A 27,246-nucleotide genomic window follows, 5' to 3' on the forward strand; every position below is an offset into this window, starting at 1 on the left:
TATTTATTTATTACAAGTTTTATTTACTTAAACTTTTCTTGGCTCAAGCAGGCCTGATTTTATTCACAGGTCGTATTTGGCACATGACTGTTCTAGGTAACTATTCAAAAGGAGAGACAGTTATGAAGCCTCATTGTGATTAAAAGACTGGTTTTGTCAACTTGTGTAAGTTACTCATTGTTCCACAACTTCAATTATATTACTGTTATCTTTGAAGGCTCTTCTAAACTAATCTTTCTTGCAAACACTCATAACTATGTACTGCCAAACAAACTTAACAGTTTAAAGAATACGGTGGTTCTGGGCTAAGAAGATTCCCTGGAGGATGACATGGCAATCCACTCCAGTACCCTTGCCTGGGAAATCTCAGACAGAGGAGCCTGGTGGGCTATAGTCCATAGGGTTGCACAGAGCCTGACATGACTAAAATGACTTAGCGTGCATGCATGCATTCCTTACTTACCACCTCTTCCTCTTTGTTTACTGAAAGTAATTTCCCTAAGGCATTGTCATGGACCCTCCTGTTTTTTATAATCTTATAGTCACTACTTTGTTCATCTCCAGAGCTTTCATTATTACAGTACAGCCAATGCTCTTGGTCTATATGCTAAGCTCCAGACTCATGTTTCCAATGGAGGGCTATGAATCTTTAACTGATAGCTCATAGGCATCCTGCAGTCACTATAACTAAAATTGAATTCATCTTCCCACATGTAGATTTATAAACAGAAAACCAAATCACACCAAAAATGAATGTTTCACCAAATAAGGCATGTTAAGAATTTTGTTTTGTTTTACACAATGATGGAAAACTAGAGAGGTATCTAATTTTTTGGTTTTTGCAGATGTCAGTTTTGAGTAATATTTCTTCCAATATTTCTTCATGTTGCTTTGTTCCACATGCACCATCCTAGTCATGGTGCAAATGCTGCAGGAATGGAAAATCTGACTTTTAGATTATTCTGTATGTGGATTTTAACACTTTGATTTTGTCAATCAATCAATCATCAAAAACCTTACATATACTTGTTTTCCTGTTTAACCATTATAAACCATAACAAATGCTCATAGATCATGAACATTTTAAGTGTTGCTCGGACATCCACACTGAGGTTTGTTTTTATGGTTGTCAAATTTATTGGGGTTTTACATTCACTAGGATGTACAAAATTTAAGTATAGCGCTGATATGATATATACTAAGAAAAAAACACAGCAAAGTACAAGAGTATACAGTCTGCTTCGCATATGAAAGGATATGAATATGTACATTTCCTTAATTTGCAAAATGAAATATAAATCAGAAACAAAATTGGTTCCACCATAAAGTGTGGATAAGAATAGGGCTCCTTCAACTTTTTAGTACAATTTTGACTTTTGACCATGTTAAAATTCTACATGTTTAAACAATAAGTCAACAAGAAAGAAAAAATCCTATAGATGAATACAAAGAACAAATGAACCTAGTTGTATATGAAAATAGATAACACAGAGTTAATTCAATAACCCAGGAAACAGTTTTTCTGAAGAAATTGTTGGCGAAATCTTGTACTTTACCTCGTTACCGGTGGTATTCATGATTTTAAAACCATTTTGTGTGTATTTTAAGAGAGTAAAAGTGTAATACACTGATGTTAGGAACCAGAATTGTCATTGTGTTAGAAAGGTGTTACTCTTTTTAAAATGGCAGCTAACCTAAGGGGACAAATGTAGTACACTTGTGAAATATAGATTATAAATTTGCAAGATACATAATAATTGATCTTTAAATTAAAAAATCACTAACAATGAGGAGATGAACTATAGAGAACCATAAGATGAATAGGAATCAAGTAAGTATGATAGTGAAGGACTGGGTATATGAGTATTTAAAAATTTTTTTTCTTACAATAGAAATTTACAGAAAATCCCAGTGAAGAGAAAAAAAAAGCTTAAAAATATAATCACTGATCTTTAGGAGAAAATCTGTTACACTATGAAGTAAGCCAGAAAGATAAAGACCAATACAGTATACTGACACATATATATGGAATTTAGAAAGATGGTAACATTAACCCTATATGCAAAACAGAAAAAGAGACACAGATGTACAGAACAGACTTTTGGACTCTGTGGGAGAAGGCAAGGATGGGATGTTTCGAGAGAACAGCATCGAAACATGTATATTATCTAGGGTGAAACAGATCACCAGCCCAGGCTGGATGCATGAGACAAGTGCTCAGGCCTGGTGCACTGGGAAGACCCAGAGGAATCGGGTGGAGAGGGAGGTGGGAGGGGGATCGGGATGGGGAATACATGTAAATCCATGGCTGATTCATGTCAATGTATGACAAAACCCACTGCAATGTTGTGAAGTAATTAGCCTCCAACTAATAAAAATAAATGAAAAAAAAATTAAATGGGGGTGGGAGGAGTGGAAGGGAAAGGTGCAGAGAAAGAACTCTGAGCCACTGAACTGGAATTGGGTTATCAAGATATTATAAAATGTGTGTATGTGTGTAAACTTTGCCACTTACATGGGCCTATATAGCACCCCAATTTAAAAAAATTTTTTTAAAGTATAGTTGATTTGTAATCTTGTGTTGCTTTTTACTATATAGCAAAGTGGTTCAGTTATACATATATATATATTTTTCAAATTCTTTCCCATTATGATTTATCACAGGATATTGAATATAGTTCCCTGTGCTATTCAATAGGACCTTGTTTATCTATCCTATCCTATATATACTAGTTTGCATCTGTTAATCCCAAACTCTGTCCTTCCCTCCTCTTCGGCAACTAGAAGTTTGTTCTCTGTGAGTCTGTTTCTGTTTCATAAATATGTTCATTTGTGTCATATTTTAGCTTCCACATGTAAGTGATATCAGACAGTATCTGTCTCCTTCTGACTTACTTTGCTTAGTATGATAATATCTAGTTTCATCCATAGGCAGATGGCATTATCTCTTTCTTTTTATGGCTGAGTAATATTCCATTGTATACACCACATCTTCTTTATCCATTCATCTACTGATGGACATTTAGGTTGTTTCCATGTCTTGTCTATCATAAATAGTGCTACGGATGCAGGGATAACACCCTAACATTGATTTTAAAATATTACTTTCTACTAAAAGGAAACAGAACTTCTTAAAGAAATGACTGATTCCAGGTATAAGTGGGGAATGCACAAGGTAAACCTAACATATATTGTTCCAGATTCTTTATTCTTTATTGCAGGCAGATTCTTTACCATCTGAGCTACAGGGAAGTCCCATAAGGACAAAAATGAATACTAAATAAAAAAGAATCTATAAGTCAATAATAATAAGTTGGCGGAGGTCATCCAGTAAATGGAGAATTGAAAGAACTAAAAAATTACCATTTGCAATCTCTGGTAAAGTACCTGATTTTGGGTGAGGATAGTCCAAAAATCCTTACACAATTTGGTAAAATTTTCTTGGGAAACAGGATTTATGTAATCTTGAAATATCAACCCACAGATTACTAAGTAAGAGATAAAAGTACTTTATGATGGAAACCCTGGCATGTACCACCTTAACCAAGTGATCACATTGACATCACCAATAACTGGACAGTGATTGTATGTGCTGCAAGAATTGATTCTTTGGGAAAAACATAAAATTACTATTAGTTGGTGACTTTAAGTTTGAACACTTGGTTGAGGTAGTACATGCCCAATTTCTCCATCATAAGTACTTTTATCTCTGTTAGTACATAATGTATGGGTTGGCACATTTGAGATTGCATAAATCTGTTTCCCAACAAAATTTCACCATTGTGTTAGCATTCTTTGTATTATTACAGGAAATATTTAACTCAAATCTCAACATGAGAAAACAATGAGAGAAACCCAAACTGTGGAACAGTTTTTTAAGTACAGCCTGAATTCTTCAAAAACACCCAATGCTACAGAAGAAACAAAAAAGCAGATAAACTGTGCAAAATAAAAGGAGACTAAATTTAATATACAATTACTGACTGGATATGGGATTGAAATAAATCAGTGTAAAGAACAATATTGGGGCAATCTGGTGAAGTTTGAATATGGACAATTGTTAAACTATTAACAGCTGAATTTTTAAAAATTGTGACAATGCTGTTATAGAATACAGAATGTCTTTTTCTAAAGTATTTAGAGATATGATGCCTGAACCTTACTTTTCAATGAAGACTGCAGGGAGGAAGGAAAATGCATGTGACAAAATATTAACTAGTAAACTTAAGTGAAGGGTATATGAGTATTTAAAAAATTTTTTTCTTATAATAGAAATTTACAGAAAATCCTAGTGAAGAGAAAAAAAAAAGCTTAAAAATATAATCACTGATCTTTAGGAGAAAATCTATTACATTATGATAATTATCATCACATACCATTGCTGGCAGGCTTTGATCACAAAAATCAGCACCATGAGTTTCCTGCAGTAAGTAATGAAATCTCTTGGACTTATTCTTGTTAAACTGGAGACACTGAAGCTCCTTATTAGGTTCCCAGAGTCCAAAGCACAGGTGTAATCATGTCTATGTATCTATAGGTAATCAATTAAATTACAATTCAAAATCTATTTTTCCCAATTTTGTGATTTAATCTTCATTACCCATAGAGGATTAATATTTGTTTTCCAAAGAAACCCACTGCAATGAAACTCAATGGAATAACTGTACATTAACTTTTCTATCGTTTTAACATTAAGATAAAACAAGATTTATATAATTAAAAATCTTGAGACCTAAAATTTTAAAAATCCATTTAAAATAAAATTAACTCTTAAGTGGTCAGTATAATTCTTAGATGAGTATAAATAAAGTCAACACTTGAGCAGCTATTGAATAGAGTTCCAGTAAATATCCACTAACAGTTTCAAAGAGATATCAACTGAAAACCAGAGGAGATTGGGACAGATTAGGTTTGGTTTGTATTCAGAATCATTTAAACAATCAAACTAACCATTGTTTATCCAGCTTTTCCATGAGTGAGGCTTCGAAGAAGACACTGAGAAAGAAATTTCAGAACTTACGCTTCTAGACATTTGCAGTCTGGCTGGGGAGGTAACAGTTATGTTTTTAAATATAAAAGCAAAAAGCCAGAAAATCAAATCAATACACAATTTAAACTTCTGTTTTGAAAACAGAAGTTTAAATTGTGTATTACGTATTATAAAAAATGTCATGGGAAAACACAATATAGTCAGTGGAAAGTGTGATAACAGAGCAGTTTTTTTTTTTAATGAACTTTTGTTTTATAAAAGCAACATGTGTTATGAAGAAAAATAATACCAGAAACACACACCAGGTATATAACTATGGTTATCTTAAGAGTGATGGAATTTATGATTCTTTGATTTCTATATCAAATATTTTTTGATTTCTATACCAAATATTTTTGCAACACTTTTATAACCAAAGTACAAGTATTTTAAAGAAATAATTTAAAGACATCATTAAAAATACAAAGTAATATACACTATAAGCACCTAATTGTCCTGAAAAGTTAGTTCTGCAACATCAACTTCATAGGGCTGGGGTGCCCCAGGATATCTTCCTAGAAGAGACAGAATGCCCACACAAGTGTAACAGTGCCCTGTGCATGACAGAGTGAGTGCTTAATAAAGTCACTCAGACTATATTTACCTACCCCATTAAGTCGATAACCCCCATTCTGGAGATGAGGAAACAGAAATTTAATTGACTTTGTAAAGATCACCGAGCTAGTAAATGGCTGAACCAGCATTCAAGTCCAAGTTGTCTAACTCAGTCTTTACTCATATTAAATTGGCAATTGCTAGCAGAATATAAGCTTCCTCTGTAGGTCTGTAACAGAGAGGCAGGGGGACCTTGTCAGTCTTGTCATTATGGTTTATAGGTAACTGGATAACTTAAAACTGGCGTTCAGAATCAGTCAATAAAGATAATAACTTTGTATCTGCAATCAAAATGATAGTACTAAAATTTTTACATTAAAATAGTGTAAAAGAACAAGACATTAATAAATAATGTTAAAAGTCACTAAAACATCTATTTCAGGATTATTGGCAAAGTACCTGCTTTTTGACTTAGAAAATTGACATCACAGGATCCCTTAGCATTGCATAAGACAGATTCTATAAAAATGAGAGCTGTCTAGTTTATTTTCTTTCTTTTAGGACCTGTCATACTTAACACCCCCCAAAACAAAAGGGGACTCCTTTATGCTAGTCTTAAATAAACTATAATTTATATGAAATATGAACATACATACAATCACTGTACCAGCAGCTCCTATAGGATGAAAGATGGAAACAACCCAGAAAGAGCTGGGCATTGACTTATTATGTAAATAAGGATCAGATATTACAAAAGTATACTGAATTTTCAGCAGATGCACAAGGTGGCCCATGAAGTTAGTTCTACCAGAGTAACAACAGAAATAAAAAGTGTTATATTTTGTTAAAAACCAAACTTAAGGTAGAATACTAAATTATTTTTTTGAAGAAAACTTGCTTGGATTGCCTTATTGTATGGGATATAAGTAGTTTTTTTAAAAACTGAAATTTAACCTTATACTCACTGAAATATCTGTGGAACTTAACAGCTATATTTTATCATTTTGTAGAGTTTACCTCTTATTTAAAATCCTAAATTGGTAGTAATTAAAATGTATAATTTTTCAAGTAAAGGTTAAGATGGCATGATATGAACTGTAGTATAAAAGATATTTATAATTATGTATACTTATACATATAATACACATCCTTACAGTAGTGTATTTAAAAAGCATATTGAAAGTTAAATGTGAAAGACCCACGACTCCCTTCTCCCACAACCAGTGGTAACCAGTAAAATCAAGTTACTAGTTTCTTATATATTTTTCCTAAAATATTCTATGTGCATATATAACAGCATGTGCTGCCCACCTCACCCCAGATATTATTTACTACTCTTTTCTTTCACTTAGCACTGTATCTTGAATGTCATTCCAAACAGCTCATACAGATTATTTCTTGTTCTTTACAATAGCTGTATTAACTCTCCATTTAACTTTATACCATTTTAGTAGACATTTAGATTATTTCCACTTACTAGCTCTTAGAAACAATTCTGTAATATCCTTGGTACTTTCACTTCTGTGTACATGCACAGGCTATTTGTCTGGAAGATAATTTTTAGAATTAAATGGAATATGCAGTTAACATTTTGAAAAAGAGACTTCCAATAGGCTCTCCAAAATAATATCATAAAAATTTATACTCTGACATGTTTTCTTTGTTGGGCTAGGTCAATGTGCTATTAGTGTTTTTATGAAATGCGATGGTAAGAAACTGTGTATTTACTATATAATTTTGGACACATGAAAGAATGTATTAACAATCCAAAGAAATTATCTGCCATTAATCAAACCTATTTCTCTGTAACTAAAGTAATTAACAGTATGTGTTTTGAAGACAGATAGAAATGGGTTCAAATGCTATTTACTTGTGTGATTTTGAGCATGTTATCTAGTCATTTTAAGTCCTAATTTATGTGTTTGCAAAATGGGGAAAACTGAATTATTATGAAGGTTAGTATAAGTGTTTACTGAGTACCTGACAAGAGTATGTGCTTGGTAACTCATACTGTATGATCTAAATGATTAGCACATAACAAAAACATGTATTTACTTACGTTTTCTAAAAACAGTGAACACTAGACATATCTAACAAAGAATTGGTTTGTATTTTCTGAGTCTTTTAATTCACAAGAATATAAAATCTTTACCTAAACCATCAGAAGCATGAAGTACTGATTAGTAGGCAAAGTTTAGTATGGAACACAATTCATTCAGGTTCAAAGAAGTTTAGAGAAATAGTTCTAAATAAAGAAGCAAATTTCAATAATAAGGAGATTTGGGCTTAGGTTTATCAGACTGCAGGGTAATCATGAATTTCTTTACCTATGATAACAGGAAAATTTGAGACAGTATTTTGATAATGATGGCTGTCAGTTTATAAACACTATGAACTTGAGGATGGCCATAAAAAACAAGTGTAAAACTTCAATGTTGCAGCTGATTTCAAACATTTCTTTTAATAGATTTTTTAAGTGCTGAAATTTCCTAGAGGTATGATCACCTGTAAAGGAAATTATAACATGTTTAATTTGGGACATCAAAAAACATTTAAAATAGACACCACAAAAATGTTTCTGTAGTTTAAAGGTCAAATTTATTAGGAGATTAAGAGGTGTATTATACACAGACTATAAATACTGCACAGCTGACTTTATTCACAGTCAAGCACAGAGATACAGTCTGTGCCAACCTATTTTGTGGATACTCTTGTTCTTTTATTCCAAGAAAAGTTTGCGCCATAAGACTTGGACTTAGGTTTCGGAACCTTTCTCTCCTCAACGTCATAGCTCCATCCTAGAAAACAAAGACAATAATAAACCCACAAGAACACAACTAAAAGAGGATCCCTGAAGAACACAGCAAGCAGAGGCTAACTTTCATAAATTTAATGTTCATTTATCAGGAGTATGTGTCAACACATCTTAAGTATAAATACTTAGTAATGTGTTCCTTTCTAATCCTATGTGACAAGAGGGTCTTAACTATTGCTTGAAGATGATTTACCATATCTTAAAGGTGCAAGCCATGACTTAATTTCTCTCTGCTGAATATTGTCCAAACATCGATGGTTATATATTATGTAAAAATTCACATTCCTCCTGTGGTTTAATATGTGACTTCAGTAACTGAAATGAGGAGCACTGAACCACACAACCCATCTCATGCTTTCTAAGAGCCGGTGCCTTGAAGACAGTTTGGAGCTCACTTGAAGTGATTATAGAAAAACATGTACACAACTATATAAATCAGAGTTGGAAGAGACCATAAGAGATTACTTGGTCAGCTCCCTGGACTATGATAGGCTACTGATTAAACTCAAGAAGTTTTTCAACATTTGTTTCAAGGGCTGTCAACATCAGAATCCCATTCAAGTATCTGGTAACAATACAAATTCTTAGGCCTGACCGGAGGTCCACTGGATCAGCTCTTGAGGGGGCCTGGGAATCTGCACTTAATTGATTCCAGGAGATTGTTATGCATAGAAATTTGAGTTGTTTCTGCTTAGTCCCTAACTTGTGTCCAACTCGCAGTGACCCCATGTACCGTAGTCTGCCAGGCTCCTTTGTCCTGGGACTTACCAGGTGATAATACTGGAGTGGGTTGCCATTTCCTTCTCCAGGGGATCTACCTGACCCAGGGATCGAACATGCATCTCCTGCACTGGTAGGTGGATTCTTTACCACTGAGCCACCTGGGAAGCCCTACTCTAGTATAATCTGTTCATTCTCTTCTGAGAGTCATACCTTCTCTGCAAAGTTCTTCTCAGTGTTTTACAATTTTGAAAACTGGATTTATATATGTCTATGTCATGCTCAGTGGCTTCAGTCATATACAACGCTTTGTGACCCCATGGACTGCACCCTGCCAGGCTCCTCTGCCCATGGGATTCTCCAGGCAAGAACACTGCAGGGGGTTGCCATGCCCTCCTCCAGGGAATCTTCCTGACCCAGGGATCAAACATCTCTTATATCTCCTGTATTGACAGGTGGGTTCTTTACTACTAGTGCCATCTGGGAAGCCCCATATATGTCTATACCTTCTGCCTTGCGTTTTTCTCCGTATCTTTGAAGAACTATACTTAAAGCAGAAGTATACCGTATTCTATAAACTAAATAAACACTCCTCCTTGAAAATATAATTACATCATCCTTCTATTCCCCAGTCCAAGCAACCTATCTATATAACTCACTTTTCTTCATTAGATCCATTTTCCATCCCTGTAATTTATCATTCTTCTCTCCCAGAACTTTCTTCAAATAACTCATCTTGAGACATTTGATTCATGGCTGAATCATGTAGTCATATATAAAATGTCCAAACTGAAAATCATAGTCTAATTAAGTAACTTTCTTGATCTTAGGAGTTGTCATGAATTCTAGTGCCTCTAGGTGAGTATAGTATTTGCAACCACAAAGCTTACGTTTCAACAAGCTTCTTAGTTAGAATTCAACTTTGCCATAAAAGTGAAACTTAAGAAACTCAAATCAAAGTATACTGCTAGTGTGCCTATTTCAGTGTTCAAAAAGGGAAAACAATAACTCCACTGCTGGAACTCTTTGAAGAAAGCCCATTTGCTATAAGGAAATAGAGGAGGAAAGAAAATGAAACAAATGTCTTAAAATACCTTCCACAGACCCTGAACTTATTATAAGACATTAACAAGTAGTTATTTGAATTTCAAAAAATTTACTAAAGAGCATAAGAATAGTATCTCCTTTATAGGTTGTCATGAGGATTAAACAAACTAATTTATTAAAGTGCTTAGCACCTGGTATTTAAGTTCTATGAGACAAGCATTTTTCTAAAACCTTTATATGAATCCATATGAGTCCCTTTATATAACTGAGGAAATTGTGGCCCAGAATGACTAGGGAACTACCTAGCGCAAGGTCACTCAGCTGGGAAAGGGCACAAGCAGAATCTGAATACACACAGCCTAATTCTGGAGCCTGTGCCTTAAGTACACTATATTGTTTCTTGTGGATTATAGTAAGCTCTTGATAAATGTTAAAGCTATTATTTCTCCCTCAAGTTTGATTTTCAACTTATTAGCAGCTTACTTTCTATACTTTACTTTACTTACTTAACTTCAAAAGTATTAATGTAAATAAAATTTCTGTCACATTGTAACCCATTAGTTTTAAATTTATGATGCTTTGAATATAGTTAGGTATAAGTTGGTCTAGTTATTTACTACAGAAAGAGGTTTTGGTAAGCAAACTAATACTATGAACTGAGTATAATTTTTACACTATAAACTCCTCAAGCATTTTCTACATTAATCAGCAAATGGTGCTGATAATTATAAAAGATATTTAATAAAGCAGATATAACTATTTACTGTACATTTGTTATACATTTAATAAATATTATCAATTACTTTCTCTGTGTCAGGAACTCTATGGAAACCAGAGGTGAAGCGGTAAACAAAAAATCCCCAAGTTTCTTCAAGTATTTATGGGAAGGAGAAGTTAACTAGTAAATGAATAGTATATTAGGTGTTGTTATAGTAAAACAGGGCTTCCCAGGTGGCGCTAGTGGTAAAGAACCTGCCTTCCAATGCAGGAGACATAAGAGATGTGAGTTCCATCCCTGGCTTGGGAAGATCATGTGGAGGAGGTCATGGTGATCTAGTATTCTTGCCTGGAGAATCCCACGGACAGAGGAGCCTGGCAACCTATAGTCCATAGGGTCGCAGAGTCAGACATGACTGAAACGACCAGGCACCCACACATAGTAAAACATCCAACTAAACACACACACACACTTAGAGAGGGCAGACGGGGCATCTTGCATCTGAGAAGATCACATTTGAGTGAAGATGTAAAGGTCAGAGTTAGTCATGTGGATGTCTGGAAAGAGAGAGAACACAAGTACAAAGACCTCCAGCCAAGAATGTGCCTGGTATTCCACGTTCTAGTTCCTGTGCTAAGTGCTTTAAATGTAATTGCAATGAGTTTTAAAATTAAGCTCATAGGTTTCTTTGTTTATGGGTTAGGCATTATAAATATCCTTATTTTATATCTAATTAGAAGGAAAAATAGAGGAGATAAGCAGCCTAAAGCCACATTGTTAGTAAGTGGCAAAGCTTGGATTTTAACTCAGGTTAAGTCTATGCACATAACCACATCATAATAAAACTACATTTATTTTAAAAAAAAGTCCAGTAACTGCATTAAAAAAAAATCTATTTCACCCACGTCCTTTCAATCTGTGTGATTTCCTAACCATTTTTCCTGTTTATTTTTGTAAATGAGTTGAAAAGACTGTTTTAAGAATCCCTCCATATGTTCCTCCCCTAGTTATGAAGCAGGTAAATGGTTTCTAGTGTCAATTCTATGTCTGGCTACAATGGTTACTGGTAAGTTACCTGAGACCTCTGTAAACTTTTATTGCCAAATGATGGGTGAGATAACTTATCTTCCCTTCCCCTCAGCCTCCCACCCCAAACTCTCCAGACAAGAAAGACATCGTAAGAGGAACTGAAGAAGAAATGAGAAATATTTAGGAATTGCTATTATAACACACACATACCTGGTAATCACTCATTTACACAGTTAATCTTTCAATCACAAGGGAGAAAAAGCAGTTTTTTAAACTGCATCAGAATGCAGACATTAGCTCTATTATCTCTTCTGTCTGTGAAAGTCTAAAAATGTTGTCGGGGTCACTGCAATGTGAGAAGACTGGGGTTTTGTACACATAAAAGAACAACTGGTTTGAGTTTTCTCCTGGTAACTAAGGAGTGAACTGACTTGGGAATTGTGAGCCAGATTATAGTTGCTGTTGATGGTGATAACAACAATAAATAGAAGTATCATTATAGGGATTGGAATGTGGATGGGCAAAACACCCTGTGAAAGCAAACAAAAACACACACAGAAGAAACCTGCATTTGCTAATAGTATCCATCTCTGCATTACTTTACCACAGCCGTCCATGATTTTAAGGACGTAGGGGGGGAAAGTTTCTTTCCCTCACATTTTTCTGTGGAAAACAACTGTGTTCCCAAAACTAGACATGCACCTGTGTTTCTCTGATTAAGTAAAAGCAAAGAAGGGTATAAGGAAGTCTAATAACAATTCATAATAGAGACTAAAACTCAAGTCAGAGTCTACATAAATCTCCCTTTGGATTTTTTAGCAAAATTTTCTACTATATAGGACGGATGTTACAATGAAAATTTGCTCTTTTCTGGAACCCTGTTAAGAATCTGACCACATTTCCAATCATCCTGCTCCAAAGTGTTTACCTATAGTGCCTGGATGAACAAATTTACTGGTCCCACTAAAATCCTCCTACCACAGTCTCTCCCACATTTTTTGTGATACTGTGGCAATATAAAGGCTATTGGAAGAAGCGGTGAGCTTTAGCTAAAAAGACAAAATGATTGTTAGAGTAATAGTACTTGAAAGGACATCAAACATTTGTACTTAATGAGCATGTTACATGAATTGTACTCATCTTTTATATCCTATTTGAAACTTCTTAAAAAGACAGATAATATAACTTGCAGGGAATAAAACACAGACATTTAAGAATGCAATCTTATTTGTGAAATGTTTAAATTTCCATAGGAATTTCTTTTTCAGCCTGAAAGTTGTTTGTTTTTTTTTTTTAAAGAAATAACTCCAACTTGAGAGCTTTTGAATGAGATTAGGAAAGTGAAAAACACATCCTCTGAAGAATGCTTGTATAAAATCAAGGTGTAGTCTATGACAATGGTTTCATGTGTTGTTCTTCTGCGACACTGAAAACCAGCCCATGTTCCTCCCAGCTGTGCAACAGAAGATGATCAAAGCAACTGAGTCCAAGGCAGCTGCCCCAGGGATGGGGTAAAGCTCCTAGGCCTGCCGTCACTTCCCACTGAGGAGAGCAGCCATATGGCATGGATTAGCCACAAATCCAACCACCGGCACCTACATGATGAGAAGCTGACTCCCTTGGCTGTTTCACACATTGGAATGCTTTCACAAAGATATTTTGTATTTTAAGCCCTAGTATCAGAGAAATACCTCTGGCAAATGTGCCAATAAAGTTAAAATGTGATCTGTAATATCCCATGCTCAATTTCTTTTTCAGAAATTCACCCATTTATTTTGCTGTTCTCCAGATTGTGGCTGGGATATTCTACTTCCTATAACATGAATGTCTGGTATAATCTCTTCAAATAATACTAAAATACAAAAACAAAAGCCCCTGAACAGAACTAGATCCCAATAATTTATGAATTCCAAGTATTGTATGAGATAAAAGAAAATCCCATTCATTTAAATTCAGAACCATTTCACTTATGTTCAGTAATGCTGAAATACAGAGAAACATTCATCGGTAATTTTACTGTTTGTGAAATATGTTACCTTTAGTAACCTTGGTTCAAGTCCTGTTAAAGGTCTGTCCCCTCCAGTAACCTAACGGCAAGCTCTGATAATACTCAGAAGTGGACGGTTTAATGATTTTTCCTACTGTGCATTTATGTATAAAGCAAGAACAACCACATAATTTGGCACAGACTGACATAACTGGCAGGCACTGCTAAGGATAGCAAAGGCTTTGGGAGGCCACACTGATGTTTGTTAGCACTTGCAAAGTTTCAAGATTCCTCACCAGGCTATGTGCTCATAATATGTCTAGGTGAAAACACAGCATAAACACAAGTTATATTTTAAGGAGGGAAGGTAATGACAAAGAAAAGTAGCTTTATAAGCATTCATTTTTAAAAAGTACTTCTATTTGAAATTCTCATGTATTTTGTTTTGGGAGCTAGGAGAGGTTCAGATCAGAATAATTAAAAAATATATCATCTTATAGAAAACATTATGGAGGGTAGGTGTATTTTGGAAACATTGGCAAAACAATTCTTTCCATGAAAATTATGTAAAATGGATTAGTAACACCCTATACCTGCCACACCTGCACATTATTCAGAATTTGCCACAAAACAAACTGGTTTGTGTTTCAAAAGTACAATTGAAAATTAGTCATAGAAATTTAGAACACATTTTTCTAGAAAACGAAACTATACAGCAATGGTAGAGATCCAAAAATCACTGAGATTTTGACATAATTGAGCTGGGTGTGGTCTGTGCATAGGGATTTCCACAATCCTATGTAACCCATAATATATTAGAAGCTTTCTAAGCCGCCATGTATATATAACACTATGAGAAAAATTATTTCAGACTTCTGACTGGGAATCTAAGGAATTCATGTCTGTCTCCTTAATAGTCAAGTTGAACATTTCCCCAGCCAAAAAACAGGCAGTACCAGGACTGGGGATTGGGAAGACAGTTATGTAGAAAAAAAATTTTCTGCTTCAATAGAGACTATGCAGTATTTACAGAACACCAGATCATAGCTCTGTTTGTTTTCTTTGAGTTATTTTGCAATTCCAAAAGTTGTATGCACAAAATAATCTTATTTGCTGATCCTGTATTTGTGATTCACCTACTCACTAAAATTCATTTGTAAATCCAAAATTCTCCAAGGGTTCCTCCGACCTAGGAACTCTGAAGCTGGCATCTCTTTCAGACTCTTTGGGGGCTGCAACGGTGCCTGTGGGTGATGCTTCCATGGTCATCCACGACACGCACAAACCCGTGAATTCTGAGTCACCAGCACACATGCTCCAGCTGAGGTCAAACAAGGTAATGCTATGCCTTCTTGTTTCAGCTCTCACACTGCAAACAAGTGTCCTTTTTGTAGTCTATTAACAGCACATTGTTTTCATTTTTTGGCCTTTTGTTGGTAATTTCACTGTTTGAAGTGACCCCCAAGAGTAGCGATTTAGTACTGTTTAGTGTTCCTAGTTCAAGAAGGCTGTGATATGCCAACTTGGGTTAGATAAGCATCATCCAGAATAAAGTATAACACTGCTGGCCATGAGTTCAATGTTCATGAATCAACAATATACATTAATTTAAACAGAAACACACATAAAAAACAAGATGATGTATTGATCAGCTGACAAAATTTTGTGATCAGAGGCCCACAGGAATCTTTTTCCCTAGGAGCAATTTTTTCAGTATTCACTAGTTTAGTGTTTTTGGTGACTTTACAGAACATAACTACCATGAGTAATGAGAATCAACTGTACTTGAGGGGTATTGAAATTCTGTCCTGCCTGGTGACTCCCCAGGCCTCAGAAAAACCTGTTTGTCTCCAATTTGCAATTCATCTCAACATTCTTTCACTTTATATAATTTTGGGCTGTACTGACTTTTCCTTTGAACTGGTTATAACACCAGCATGGGTCCCTTGTTTCTTTAGTAAAATAAATTCTTCAATATGTGTTCATTTATATCTATATTAAGTCATGATCTTATCTTTTTCAGGATGTTCTTTTAATAATTTTGGAGGTGCTACTGAGGTGGCTAATAGGTTCAGCAACCAAAGTCAGGAAAACTTCCTTACCAGAAATGGTTTATGTTATTTTAAGCCCAAGATTATCTTTTCTTGGCTTCTGAATGTCAGAACGTTGCTGAATCTCTTGTTTATCAAATTTCAATTTTGTTCTCCACCAATCTGAGGAATTGATTTTTAAAGGTCTGATCATTTAAGATTCTTTTAAAATGGATTAATGGTTTTAGAAATCCATTCTCAGAGGAAAAAAGACAGAAAATCTGGTTTGTCTTTTTCTGTATTTAAGGTCTAATGAAGTACTTCCTGAGTAGAAAACAGCTCTTTAGTATGATATGGGCCAGTGAATGTTACAATTCTGTGACCATTAACCCATGACTTAAATTGTAGAAGTGAAATAAATTCCTGTCTGTTTGCATGTATGCTCAGTCAAATCCGACTTACTGTGACCCCACAGACTCTGGCCCACCAGGATCCTCTGTCCATGGGATTTTGCAGGCAAGAAATAGTGGAGTGGGTTGCCATGCCCTACTCTAGGGGATCTTCCCGACCCAAAGATAAAACTCGCATAGCTTGTGTCTCCTACACAAGCACGCAGATTCTTTACCACTGTGACAATTCTGTCTGTCTACACACCTATTAATTCAGAAATGCGTTTACTGCTCATTCTGTGTATAGGTAATGTTTTTTCTACATCCAAGTATAATTAATGAATTAGATTATAAAATACTTTGAATGGGTTCTGTTTTGATTCTCTTACAGAGAAAATACATGCTTGTATAAGTGGAATATTCCTAAAACAGGAAAATGGAGTTTCTAATACTTTGAATATGCTAAATTTAAAAAGTATTCTTATAGGATCTAACAAACATTTAAGAATTTAAATTCAGGTAGTATAGGTAAATGTTTGGCAAATGGAAAATTTAATTTTTTTTTAACAAAAACAATTACGTTTTCTCTAATTTATCAGTGTTAAAACACAAGCATAGATTTTTATTCTACATGGCCATGTTCCTTCTAAATTAGTACGTTTTCTGATCAAATGAGCTAACATTACTTCTGTTTAATATTTTACAATCCTGCAAGATGCAAATTTTTGTTTATCCACAATGATTCCCTGTTTTGACAATTTTATTTCAATACTAATTACATTTTGTAATATGTCACCTTGAAAATTAATTTCCATGATCTTTAGGTAACTTAAAACCCTAAATGGTATTAATGGATACTTAATACCTAAAAAATTTTTACAATAAAATACTGAACCATTGATTACTAAGCAAAAATTCAAACTTACTTTTGCTTTTTTTTTTTTTAATGCTACAGGGAGGCTGCATCTTTGGGTCTGTTAATGGACATGTTCATTTTTGCCATTTAGATAAGCTGGACTATAAAGACTACACACAGTTGTGGCAAGTTTTGTTTTGTATATTTATGAACTTTGCCAGTTTACTAAAATGCTGGTGTGTAACAGTTTTCATCTCTACTTTTTCTATGAAATCAAAGTAACTTTGGCCAAAAGATAATAATGTACATAAATGAAGCACTATTGGGAGTGATGGTGGAAAAGGGGTGTAACCTTGTATACAAAGTAATGAGTTGTGTTTCTGGTTTACTAAAGGTGGTGATAGTGGTAAAGAACTCGCCTGCCAATGCAGGAGACATAAAAGTTGTCAGTTCGATCCCTAGGTCCAGAAGATCCCCTGGAGGAGGGCATGGCAACCCACTCCAGTATTCGTGCCTGAGAAATCCCATGGTCAGAGGAGCCTGGTGGGCTACAGTCGATAGGGTCACAAAGAGTTGAACATGACTGAAGCGACTTAGCATACTCAGAAGAAGGGGAAAAGAGAATAGTTCTAAAGTAAAAAGTCTATTCCAGAATGAGAAAGGGAATGGTGAAGGACAAAACCTGAATGGGTACAGAAAGTTATGTAAGATTTATAAAAAGGAAACTTTATGTGCCTTAGATTACAGTGTATCTGGAAAATAAGTCTGAAAAGATATGTTGCTGTTGTTCAAAGTCACTCAGTTGTGTCCGACTCTTTGCGACTCAAGGACTGCAACATGCCAGGCTCCCCAATACTTCACCATCTCCCAGAGTTTGTTCAAGCTCATGTCCATAGAGTTGGTGAAGCCATCCAACCATTTCATCCTCTGTCATCCCCTCCTTCTCCTGCCTTCAATCTTTCCAAAAAGCAGGGTCTTTTCCAATGAGTCAGCTCTTCACATCAGGTGGCCAAAGTATTGGAGTTTCAGCATCAGTCCTTCCAATTTAGGGTTGATTTCCTTTAGGAGTGACTGGTTTGATCTACTTGCCATCCAAGGGTGTCTCAAGGGTCTTCTCTAGCACCACAATTCGAAAGCCATCTTCAGTCCTTAGCCTTTTTTACTGTCTAGCTCTCACATCCGATACATGGCTCCTAGAAAAACCATAGCTAGGACTATACAGACCTTTGTCAGCAAAGTAATGTCTCTGCTTTTTAATACGCTGTCAAGGTCTGTCACTGCTTTTCTTTGAAAAAGCAAAGGTCTTTTAATTTCATGGCTGCAGTCATTGTCCACAGTGATTTTGGAGACCAAGAAAATAAAGTCTGTCACTGTTTCCATTGTTCCATCTATTTGCCATGAAGTGATGGGACCGGATGCCATGCTCTTAGTGTTTCGAATATTGAGTTTTAAGCCAGCTTTTAAACTCTCCTCTTTCACCTTCATAAAGAGGCTCTTTACTTCCTCTTCACTTTCTGCCATAACGGTGGTATCGTCGGCATATCTGAGGTTACTGATAATTCTCCTTGCAATCTTGACAACTTGTGCTTCATCCAGCCTGGCATTCTGCGTGATGTACTCTGCATATAAGTTAAATAAGCAGGGTGACAATATACAGCCTTGATGTACTCCTTTCCCAATTTGGAACCAGTCCGTTGTTCCATGTCTAGTCTGTTGCTCGTTGACCTGCATACAGGTTTCACAGGAGGAAGGTTAAGGTGGTTTGGTGTTCCCATCTCTTGAAGAATTTTCCATAGTTTGTTGTGATCCACACAAGGCTTTTAGCATAGTCAATTAAGCAGATGTTTTTCTGGAATTCTTTTGCTTTTTCTATGATGGGATGGATGCTGGCAATTTGTTTTTTGGTTCCTCTGCCTTTTCTAAATCCAGCTTGTACATCTGGAAGTTCTCAGTTATGTACTATAGAAGCCTAGCTTGAAGGATTTTGAGCATTACTTTGCTAGCATGTGAAACGAGGGCAATTGTGCAGTAGTTTGAAGATTCTTTGGCACTGCCCTTTGTTGGGATTGGAATGAAAACTGACCTTTCCCAGTTCTATTGCCACTGCTGAGTTTTCCAAATTTGCTGGCATATTGAGTGCAGCACTTTAACAGCATCATCTAAGAAGCTATGAAATGTGTTAAAATCTTACCAAAGTTTGTTCCATTTTGATGGGCTTGTTTCATTACGTTACTGTTTATTGCCTTTACCTACAATAAGAAGGGTTCTACTTTCCATCTAATCTGCCTAGACTACAAAGATTCTGTGGCTAAGCAGAATAACTTTATATGCTTTATGTTGACTTTAAGTACTTGATAACTTATCTAAGAGCTCAAGTTCTTTAGTTAGGCTAAAGTTAGTTTGTATGTTGTATCACCAAGCTGAGCAGTCAAATACTGTTTATCAGCCACTTCTGATCCTATTCTTTCCTAAATGTTCAAATCTTTTAAAAAATTTTGATTTTTGCCTCCTCCAAATCAAATCTTAAATGTAAAATAAAACAGAGTATCTGTGCACCTAAAACTGTCTTTGTGATATTCCACAGGCCCTCTGGGAAATCTTAAAGATATATTCTTTCAACTTTGTAAAAATAAGTGCTAGAAATAGATTTATTTGATGTGTTACAACTGATGAGCTACATGGGAAGAGCTGCCAATTTGGAATAGATGCTTAACCATCCTGAGTTTATTTTGTTTGGATAAAATGTTAATAATATTTCTCAAATTACAAGCTATATGCTAAGCTTAGAGATTTGTCAATACCTTCACTGTTTATGATAGGTTTTATTTATCTCAGCTCTGATATCAGAAAATAGTATAGTTTATCTTTCAGAATTTCAGTTATTTTAAAAAATATTAACTTGGTTGCATCTTTAGTTCTTTAGTTTGTATCTTGTATCTTCTAGGTCAACTAGAAATTCATATTACATATCTATGAAGATTCATTAATATATATACATACAGGACCTACCCTAGAAAACAGAATCTTTTAACTTGATTTTTTGGTGTATATTCTTACGTATGTTTGGTATATTCACAGTATATTAGGTCTCAGGATTACTGTAAGATTTTTTTTCCTCTGTAAAGAGTATGCTTATTTTTATAAATTAGGTGAACATTTGCTATCTTCTTTGAAAATAGGCTTATTAACAAGTTGAGTACAGATATTTTGTAACACTTGTTGGAATGTCTTTAAGTTGCATTATTATTGTTATGAACTCCTAATCATATTTCATTTTTGAAATTTACCTAATGTTATACATGTTCAGTTCAGTCGGTCAGTCGTCTCTGACTCTTTGCAACCCCAGTGGCTGCAGCACGCCAGGCTTCCCTGTCCACCACCAACTCCCGGAGCTTGCTCAAACTCATGTCCATTGAGTCAGTGATGCCATCCAACCATCTCATTGTCTGTCATCCCCTTCTCCTACTGCCCTCAATCTTTCCCAGCATCAGGGTCTTTTCAAATGAGTCAGTTCTTTGCATCAGGTGGCCAAAGTATTGGAGTTTCAGCTTCAGCATCAGTCCTTCCAATGAATATTCAGGACTGATTTCCTTTAGGATGGACTGGTTGGGTCTCCCTGTAGTCCAAGGGACTCTCAAGAGTTTTCTCCAACACCACAGTTCAAAAGCATCAATTCTTCGGTGCTCAACTTTCTTTATGGTCCAACTCTCACATCCACACAAGTCTACTGGAAAAACCATAGCTTTGACTAGACAGACCTTTGTTGGCAAAGTAATGTCTCTGCTTTTTAATATGCTGTCTAGTTTGGTCGTAGCTTGGCTGCAGTCACCATCTGCAGTGATTTTGGAGCCCAAGAAAATAAAGTCAGTGTTTCCATTGTTTCCCTGTCTATATGCCATGACGTGATGGGACTGATGCCATGATCTTCATTTTTTGAAGGTTGAGTTTTAAGCCAACTTTTTCACTGTCCTCTTTCACTTTCACCAAGAGGCTGATTTTGATTTTTGCCTCCTCCAAATACATGAGAGAGACCCAGGAGAACTAAGTAATTCACCAAAATTGCCAAAGCCCTCATCTGAAATAGTATCCAATACTATCCTTAGCTAAAAACAAAAGAGAACACTGAGGATAGGGAGTAAATTCTGTGAGATTACCAGGAAAAGAACAGTAAACAAGGGTGAGATTATTAGGCAGATTTAAGTCACTTCCTTTTCAGTTGATAAGAGTTTCTAGAGATAAGGTCATCCTCTTTCAGGTACTTCCAGAGATACCCTTACAAATGAAAATTTCCCTTATGTATGTAGATGCTTCTTACAAAAGGGAAACTCCTACTTTGTTTTGAGTTTTCCCCAAGTCTGCAGTTTCTTAGGAAAAAAAAAAATCAGCTTAATTAATATGCCAAAGAAACATTTTGTGGTGGAAAATTCTGCTCCCCTACAGAGTAAAATAAATTCTTTAAGAATTTTATATATATTAAGTCATGACATACTTTTGCTTTGAAATTTGTCTTTGTTCATTTTAGTTTCTGAAAGTTGTTTTTTAATAGATAGATGGGGAGGAGGAGCCAAGATGGCAGAGGAATAGGACGGGGAGACCACTTTCTCCCCTACAAATTCATCGAAAGAACAATTGAATGCAGAGCAAACTTCACAAAACAACTTCTGATCGCTAGCTGAGGACATCAGGCGCCCAGAAAAGCAGCCCATTGTCTTCGAAAGGAGGTAGGACAAAATATAAAAGATAAAAGAGAGACAAAAGAGCTAGGGACAGAGACCCATCCCGGGAAGGGAGTCTTAATAGAGGAAGTTTCCAAACTCCAGGAAACCCTCGCACTGGCGGGTCTAGGGGAAGTTTTTAAATCTCAGAGGGCAACCTAACTGGGAGGAAAAATAAAACCCACAGATTACGTGCCTAAAAGCAACTCCCAGCAGAAAAGTACCCCAGACACCCGCATCCGCCACCAGCAAGTGGGGGCGGAACGGTGAGGAGCGGGCGGCATTGCTTAGGGTAAGGACCGGGCCTGAGTGCCCTGAGGGCAATCAGAGGGAGCTTTTGTGAGATACCAACTTAAACTGTGGGATAGCAAAAGAGAGAGAGAAAATTAACCGGCCCGAACACACTGACGGCTGTTCATAGAACAAAGGGTCTGAGCTAGTCCAGAGAAGAGCTAGCCGGCTGTGGACTGGTCCAGCCCCGCCGGAGGCAGGGGGGAGGGGAAAGGGGCAAATTCGGCCCCAAAGACAGCATCCCCTACCACACTGCAAACAGGCCTCCAGTTTCTAACCAAAGACTTCCTGAGATTCTGGATGGTCCACATCTGCCGGGAAGGTCGCGGCTAAACACAAGGCGCATGCACCCAACCGGCGCGGGTGGAAACTGAGGCTGGGGCTGCGGAGGGGAGAAGGTGCACTGCACCTGGGGAGAGTGCGCCCATCAAGCTCCTGGCTGCCTGAGCTGCTTGGGCCGGGGAAGGCACAAAATGCAGGCGCAACCGGAGTCCGCGCTTTTGTGGAGTACCCGCAAACTGGAACCGCATGCAAGCAGGGCACGCTCCATATAGAGCAGCTGGGAGCCTGAGCAGCATAGACGGGGAAAGCAGCGCCTCTCCCTCCCCGCAGCGCGACAGAACTAGCGAACCTGAACAAGAGACCACCTCCACCCACCTGTGTCAGGGCAGAAATTAGGCACTGAAGAGACTGGCAAACAGAAGCCAAATAAACAAAGGGAACCACTTAAGAAGGGACCAGTGCAACAGATTAAAATCCCTGTAGGTAATACCGACTACACCGGAAGGGGCCTATACATATCGAGAAGTGTAAGCTGGAACGACGAGCTATCTGAAACTGAACCGAACCCACACTGACCGGAACAGCTCCAGAGAAATTCCTGGATATATTTTTACCTTTTTTTTTTTTCAGTTAAAAAAAAAAATTTTTTTTTTCTTTTATTTTTTATTTTTTCTCTTTTATCTTCTTTTAAAATTGCCTATTACTTCCACATTACTGCTTGACTTTCATTTTCATATATTTTTATGATTTTTTTTAATTAGGAAAAAAAATTTTTTTTTCTTTTTTTTTCTTTTTCTCTTATTTTCTTTTAAAGTCCTCTATTACTCTTCTACTGTGCCGTAATTTTCATTTTCATTTCACTATAACCTTGCAAAAAAAAAAGCCCTATTTTTAAACTGAACTTCATATATATTTCTAAAATTTTTTGTGTTTTTGTTTTTAATATTGTATTTTTAAGAGTCTAACCTCTACTCTAGATTTTTAATCTTTGTTTTTCAGTATGTGATAAAAATTTTGGACCTTCAAGAATCCAATATTCAGTTCCCATTTTTATATAGGAGTGTGTGGATTATTCTCTCCCAATCTTGACTCTCTGTTTTCTACCTCAGAACATCTCTATTTCCTCCTTTCCCCTTCTCTTCCCAATCCAATTCTGTGAATCTTTGTGGGTGTCTGGGCTACGGAGAACACTCTGGGAACAGACAACTGCATAGATCTGTCTCTCTTCTAGAGTCCCCCTTTTTCTCCTCCTGCTCATCTCTATCTCCCTCCTCCCTCTCCTCTTCTTCATGTAACTCTGTGAACCTCTCTGGGTGTCCCTAACGGGGGAGAATCTTTTCACCATTAACCTAGAAGATTTACTATCAGTGCTGTATAGTTGAAGTCTTGAGACTACTGGACGAATAAAACTGAAATCCAGAGGCAGGAGACTTAAGCCCAAAACCTGAGAAGACCAGAAAACTCCTGACTACATGGAACATTAAGTAATAAGAGACCATCCAAAAGCCTCCATGCGTACACTGAAACCAACCACCACCCAAGAGCCAGTAAGTTTCAGAGCCAAGACATACCACGCAAATTCTCCAACAACGCAGGTACATAGCCCTGAGCATCAACATACAGGCTGCCCAAAGTCACACCTAACACATAGACCCATCTCAAAACTCATTACTGAGCACTCCATTACACACCAGAGAAAAGAAATCCAGTTCCACGCACCAGAACACCGATGCAAGCTTCCCTAACCAGGAAACCTTGACAAGCCAATCGTCCAACCCCACCCACTGGGTGAAACCTCCACAATAAAAAGGAACCACAGACCTCCAGAATACAGAAAGCCCACTCCAGACACAGCAATCTAAACAAGATGAAAAGGCAGAGAAGTACCCAACAGGTAAAGGAACATGAAAAATGCCCACCAAGTCAAACAAAAGAGGAGGAGATAGGGAATCTACCTGAAAAAGAATTTAGAATAATGATAATAAAAATGATCCAAAATCTTGAAAACAAAATGGAGTTACAGATAAATAGCCTGGAGACAAAGACTGAGAAGATGCAAGAAATGTTTAATAAAGACCTAGAAGAAATAAAAAAGAGTGAATTAAAAATGAATATTGCAGTAAATGAGATCAAAAACACTTTGGAGGGAACCAAAAGTAGAATAATGGAGACAGAAGATAGGATAAGTGAGGTAGAAGATAAAATGGTGGAAATAAATGAAGCAGAGAGGAAAAAAGAATCAAAAGAAATGAGGACAACCTCAGGGACAATGTGAAATGCCCCAACATTCGAATCATAGGAGTCCCAGAAGAAGAAGACAAAAAGAAAGGCCATGAGAAAATACTCGAGGAGATAATAGCTGAAAACTTCCCTAAAATGGGGAAGGAAATAGCCACCCAAGTCCAAGAAACCCAGAGAGTCCCAAACAGGATAAACCCAAGGCGAAACACCCCAAGACACATATTAATCAAATTAACAAAGATCAAACACAAAGAACAAATATTAAAAGCAGCAAGGGAGAAACAACAAATAACACACAAAGGGATTCCCATAAGGATAACAGCTGATCTATCAATAGAAACCCTCCAGGCCAGAAGGGAATGGCAGGACATACTTAAAGTAATGAAAGAGAATAACCTACAACCTAGATTACTATACCCAGCAAGGATCTCATTCAGATATGAAGGAGAATTCAAAAGCTTTACAGACAAGCAAAAGCTGAGAGAATTCAGCACCACCAAACCAGCTCTTCAACAAATGCTAAAGGATCTTCTCTAGACAGGAAACACAGAAAGGTTGTATAAACGTGAACCCAAAACAACAAAGTAAATGGCAACGGGACCACACCTATCAATAATTACCTTAAATGTAAATGGGTTGAATGCCCCAATCAAAAGACAAAGATTGGCTGAATGGATACAAAAACAAGACCCCTATATATGCTGTCTACAAGCGACCCACCTCAAAACAAGAGACACATACAGACTAAAAGTGAAGGGCTGGAAAAAAATATTTCACGCAAACGGAGAACAAAAGAAAGCAGGAGTCACAATACTCATATCAGATAAAATAGACTTTCAAATAAAGGATGTGAAAAGAGACAAAGAAGGACACTACATAATGATCAAAGGATCAATCCAAGAAGAAGATATAACAATTATAAATATATATGCACCCAACATAGGAGCACCACAATATGTAAGGGAAACGCTAACGAATATGAAAGAGGAAATTAATAGTAACACAATAATAGTGGGAGACTTTAATACCCCACTCACAACTATGGACAGATCAACTAAATAGAAAATTAACAAGGAAACACAAACTTTAAATGACACAATGGACCAGCTAGACCTAATTGATATCTATAGGACATTTCACCCCAAAACAATCAACTTCACCTTTTTCTCAAGTGCACACGGAACCTTCTCCAGAATAGATCACATCCAGGGCCATAAATCTAGTCTTGGTAAATTCAAAAAAAACTGAAATCATTCCAGTCATCTTTTCTGACCACAGTGCAGTAAGATTAGATCTCAATTACAGGAAAAAAAAATTGCTAAAAATTCAAATATATGGAGGCTAAATAACACGCTTCTGAATAACCAACAAATCATAGAAGAAATCAAAATATGCATAGAAATGAATGAAAATGAAAACACAACAACCCAAAACCTATAGGACACTGTAAAAGCAGTGCTAAGGGGAAGGTTCATAGCATTACAGGCTTACCTCAAGAAACAAGAAAAAAGTCAAATAAATAACCTAACTCTACACCTAAAGCAACTAGAGAAGGAAGAAATGAAGAACCCCAGGGTTAGTAGAAGGAAAGAAATCTTAAAAATTAGGGCAGAAATAAATGCAAAAGAAACTAAAGAGACCATAGCAAAAATCAACAAAGCTAAAAGCTGGTTTTTTGAAAAATAAACAAATTGACAAACTATTAGCAAGACTCATTAAGAAACAAAGAGAGAAGAACCAAATTAACAAAATTAGAAATGAAAATGGAGAGATCACAACAGACAACACTGAAATACAAAGGATCATAAGAGACTACTACCAGCAGCTCTATGCCAATAAAATGGACAACTTGGATGAAATGGACAAATTCTTAGAAAAGTATAACTTTCCAAAACTGAACCAGGAAGAAATAGAAGATCTTAACAGACCCATCACAAGCAAGGAAATCGAAACTGTAATCAGAAATCTTCCAGCAAACAAAAGCCCAGGACCAGATGGCTTCACAGCTGAATTCTACCAAAAATTTAGAGAAGAGCTAACACCTATCTTACTCAAACTCTTCCAGAAAATTGCAGAAGAAGGTAAACTTCCAAACTCATTTTATGAAGCCACCATCACCCTAATTCCAAAACCAGACAAAGATGCCACAAAAAAAGAAAACTACAGGCCAATATCACTGATGAACATAGATGCAAAAATCCTTAACAAAATTCTAGCAAACAGAATCCAACAACATATTAAAAAAATCATACACCATGACCAAGTCGGCTTTATCCCAGGAATGCAAGGATTGTTTAATATCTGCAAATCAATCAATGTAATATACCACATTAACAAATTGAAAGATAAAAACCATATGATTATCTCAATAGATGCAGAGAAAGCCTTTGACAAAATTAAACACCCATTTATGATTAAAACTCTCCAGAGAGCAGGAATAGAAGGAAAATACCTCAACATAATAAAAGCTATATATGACAAACCCACAGCAAGCATTACCCTCAGTGGTGAAAAATTGAAAGCATTTCCCCTGAAATCAGGA

At 36.3% G+C, this 27,246-nt stretch overlaps 1 protein-coding gene and 1 long non-coding RNA gene across 2 annotated transcripts in view; one reads left to right on the top strand and one right to left on the bottom strand.

Moving 5' to 3' along the window:
* Nucleotides 1–8,159: 8,159 nt before the first annotated feature.
* The window catches only part of NDUFS4 (NADH:ubiquinone oxidoreductase subunit S4), a 118,741-nt gene continuing 99,654 nt past the window's right edge, over nucleotides 8,160–27,246 (bottom strand). Inside the window, exon 5 of the mRNA XM_043887318.1 lies at nucleotides 8,160–8,382. Coding sequence (XP_043743253.1) covers nucleotides 8,279–8,382 — 104 coding nt within the window. The 3' untranslated portion in view covers nucleotides 8,160–8,278. The remainder of the gene's footprint in view (nucleotides 8,383–27,246) is intronic.
* On the top strand, nucleotides 8,389–25,826 carry LOC122683597. The gene is made up of 4 exons (XR_006337785.1): nucleotides 8,389–9,133; nucleotides 15,837–15,841; nucleotides 18,772–18,784; nucleotides 25,816–25,826. It is a non-coding gene; the product is annotated as an uncharacterized LOC122683597 (long non-coding RNA).

Source organism: Cervus elaphus, chromosome 25, assembly GCF_910594005.1.
Source record: "Cervus elaphus chromosome 25, mCerEla1.1, whole genome shotgun sequence".
Taxonomy (NCBI): Eukaryota; Metazoa; Chordata; class Mammalia; order Artiodactyla; family Cervidae; genus Cervus; species Cervus elaphus.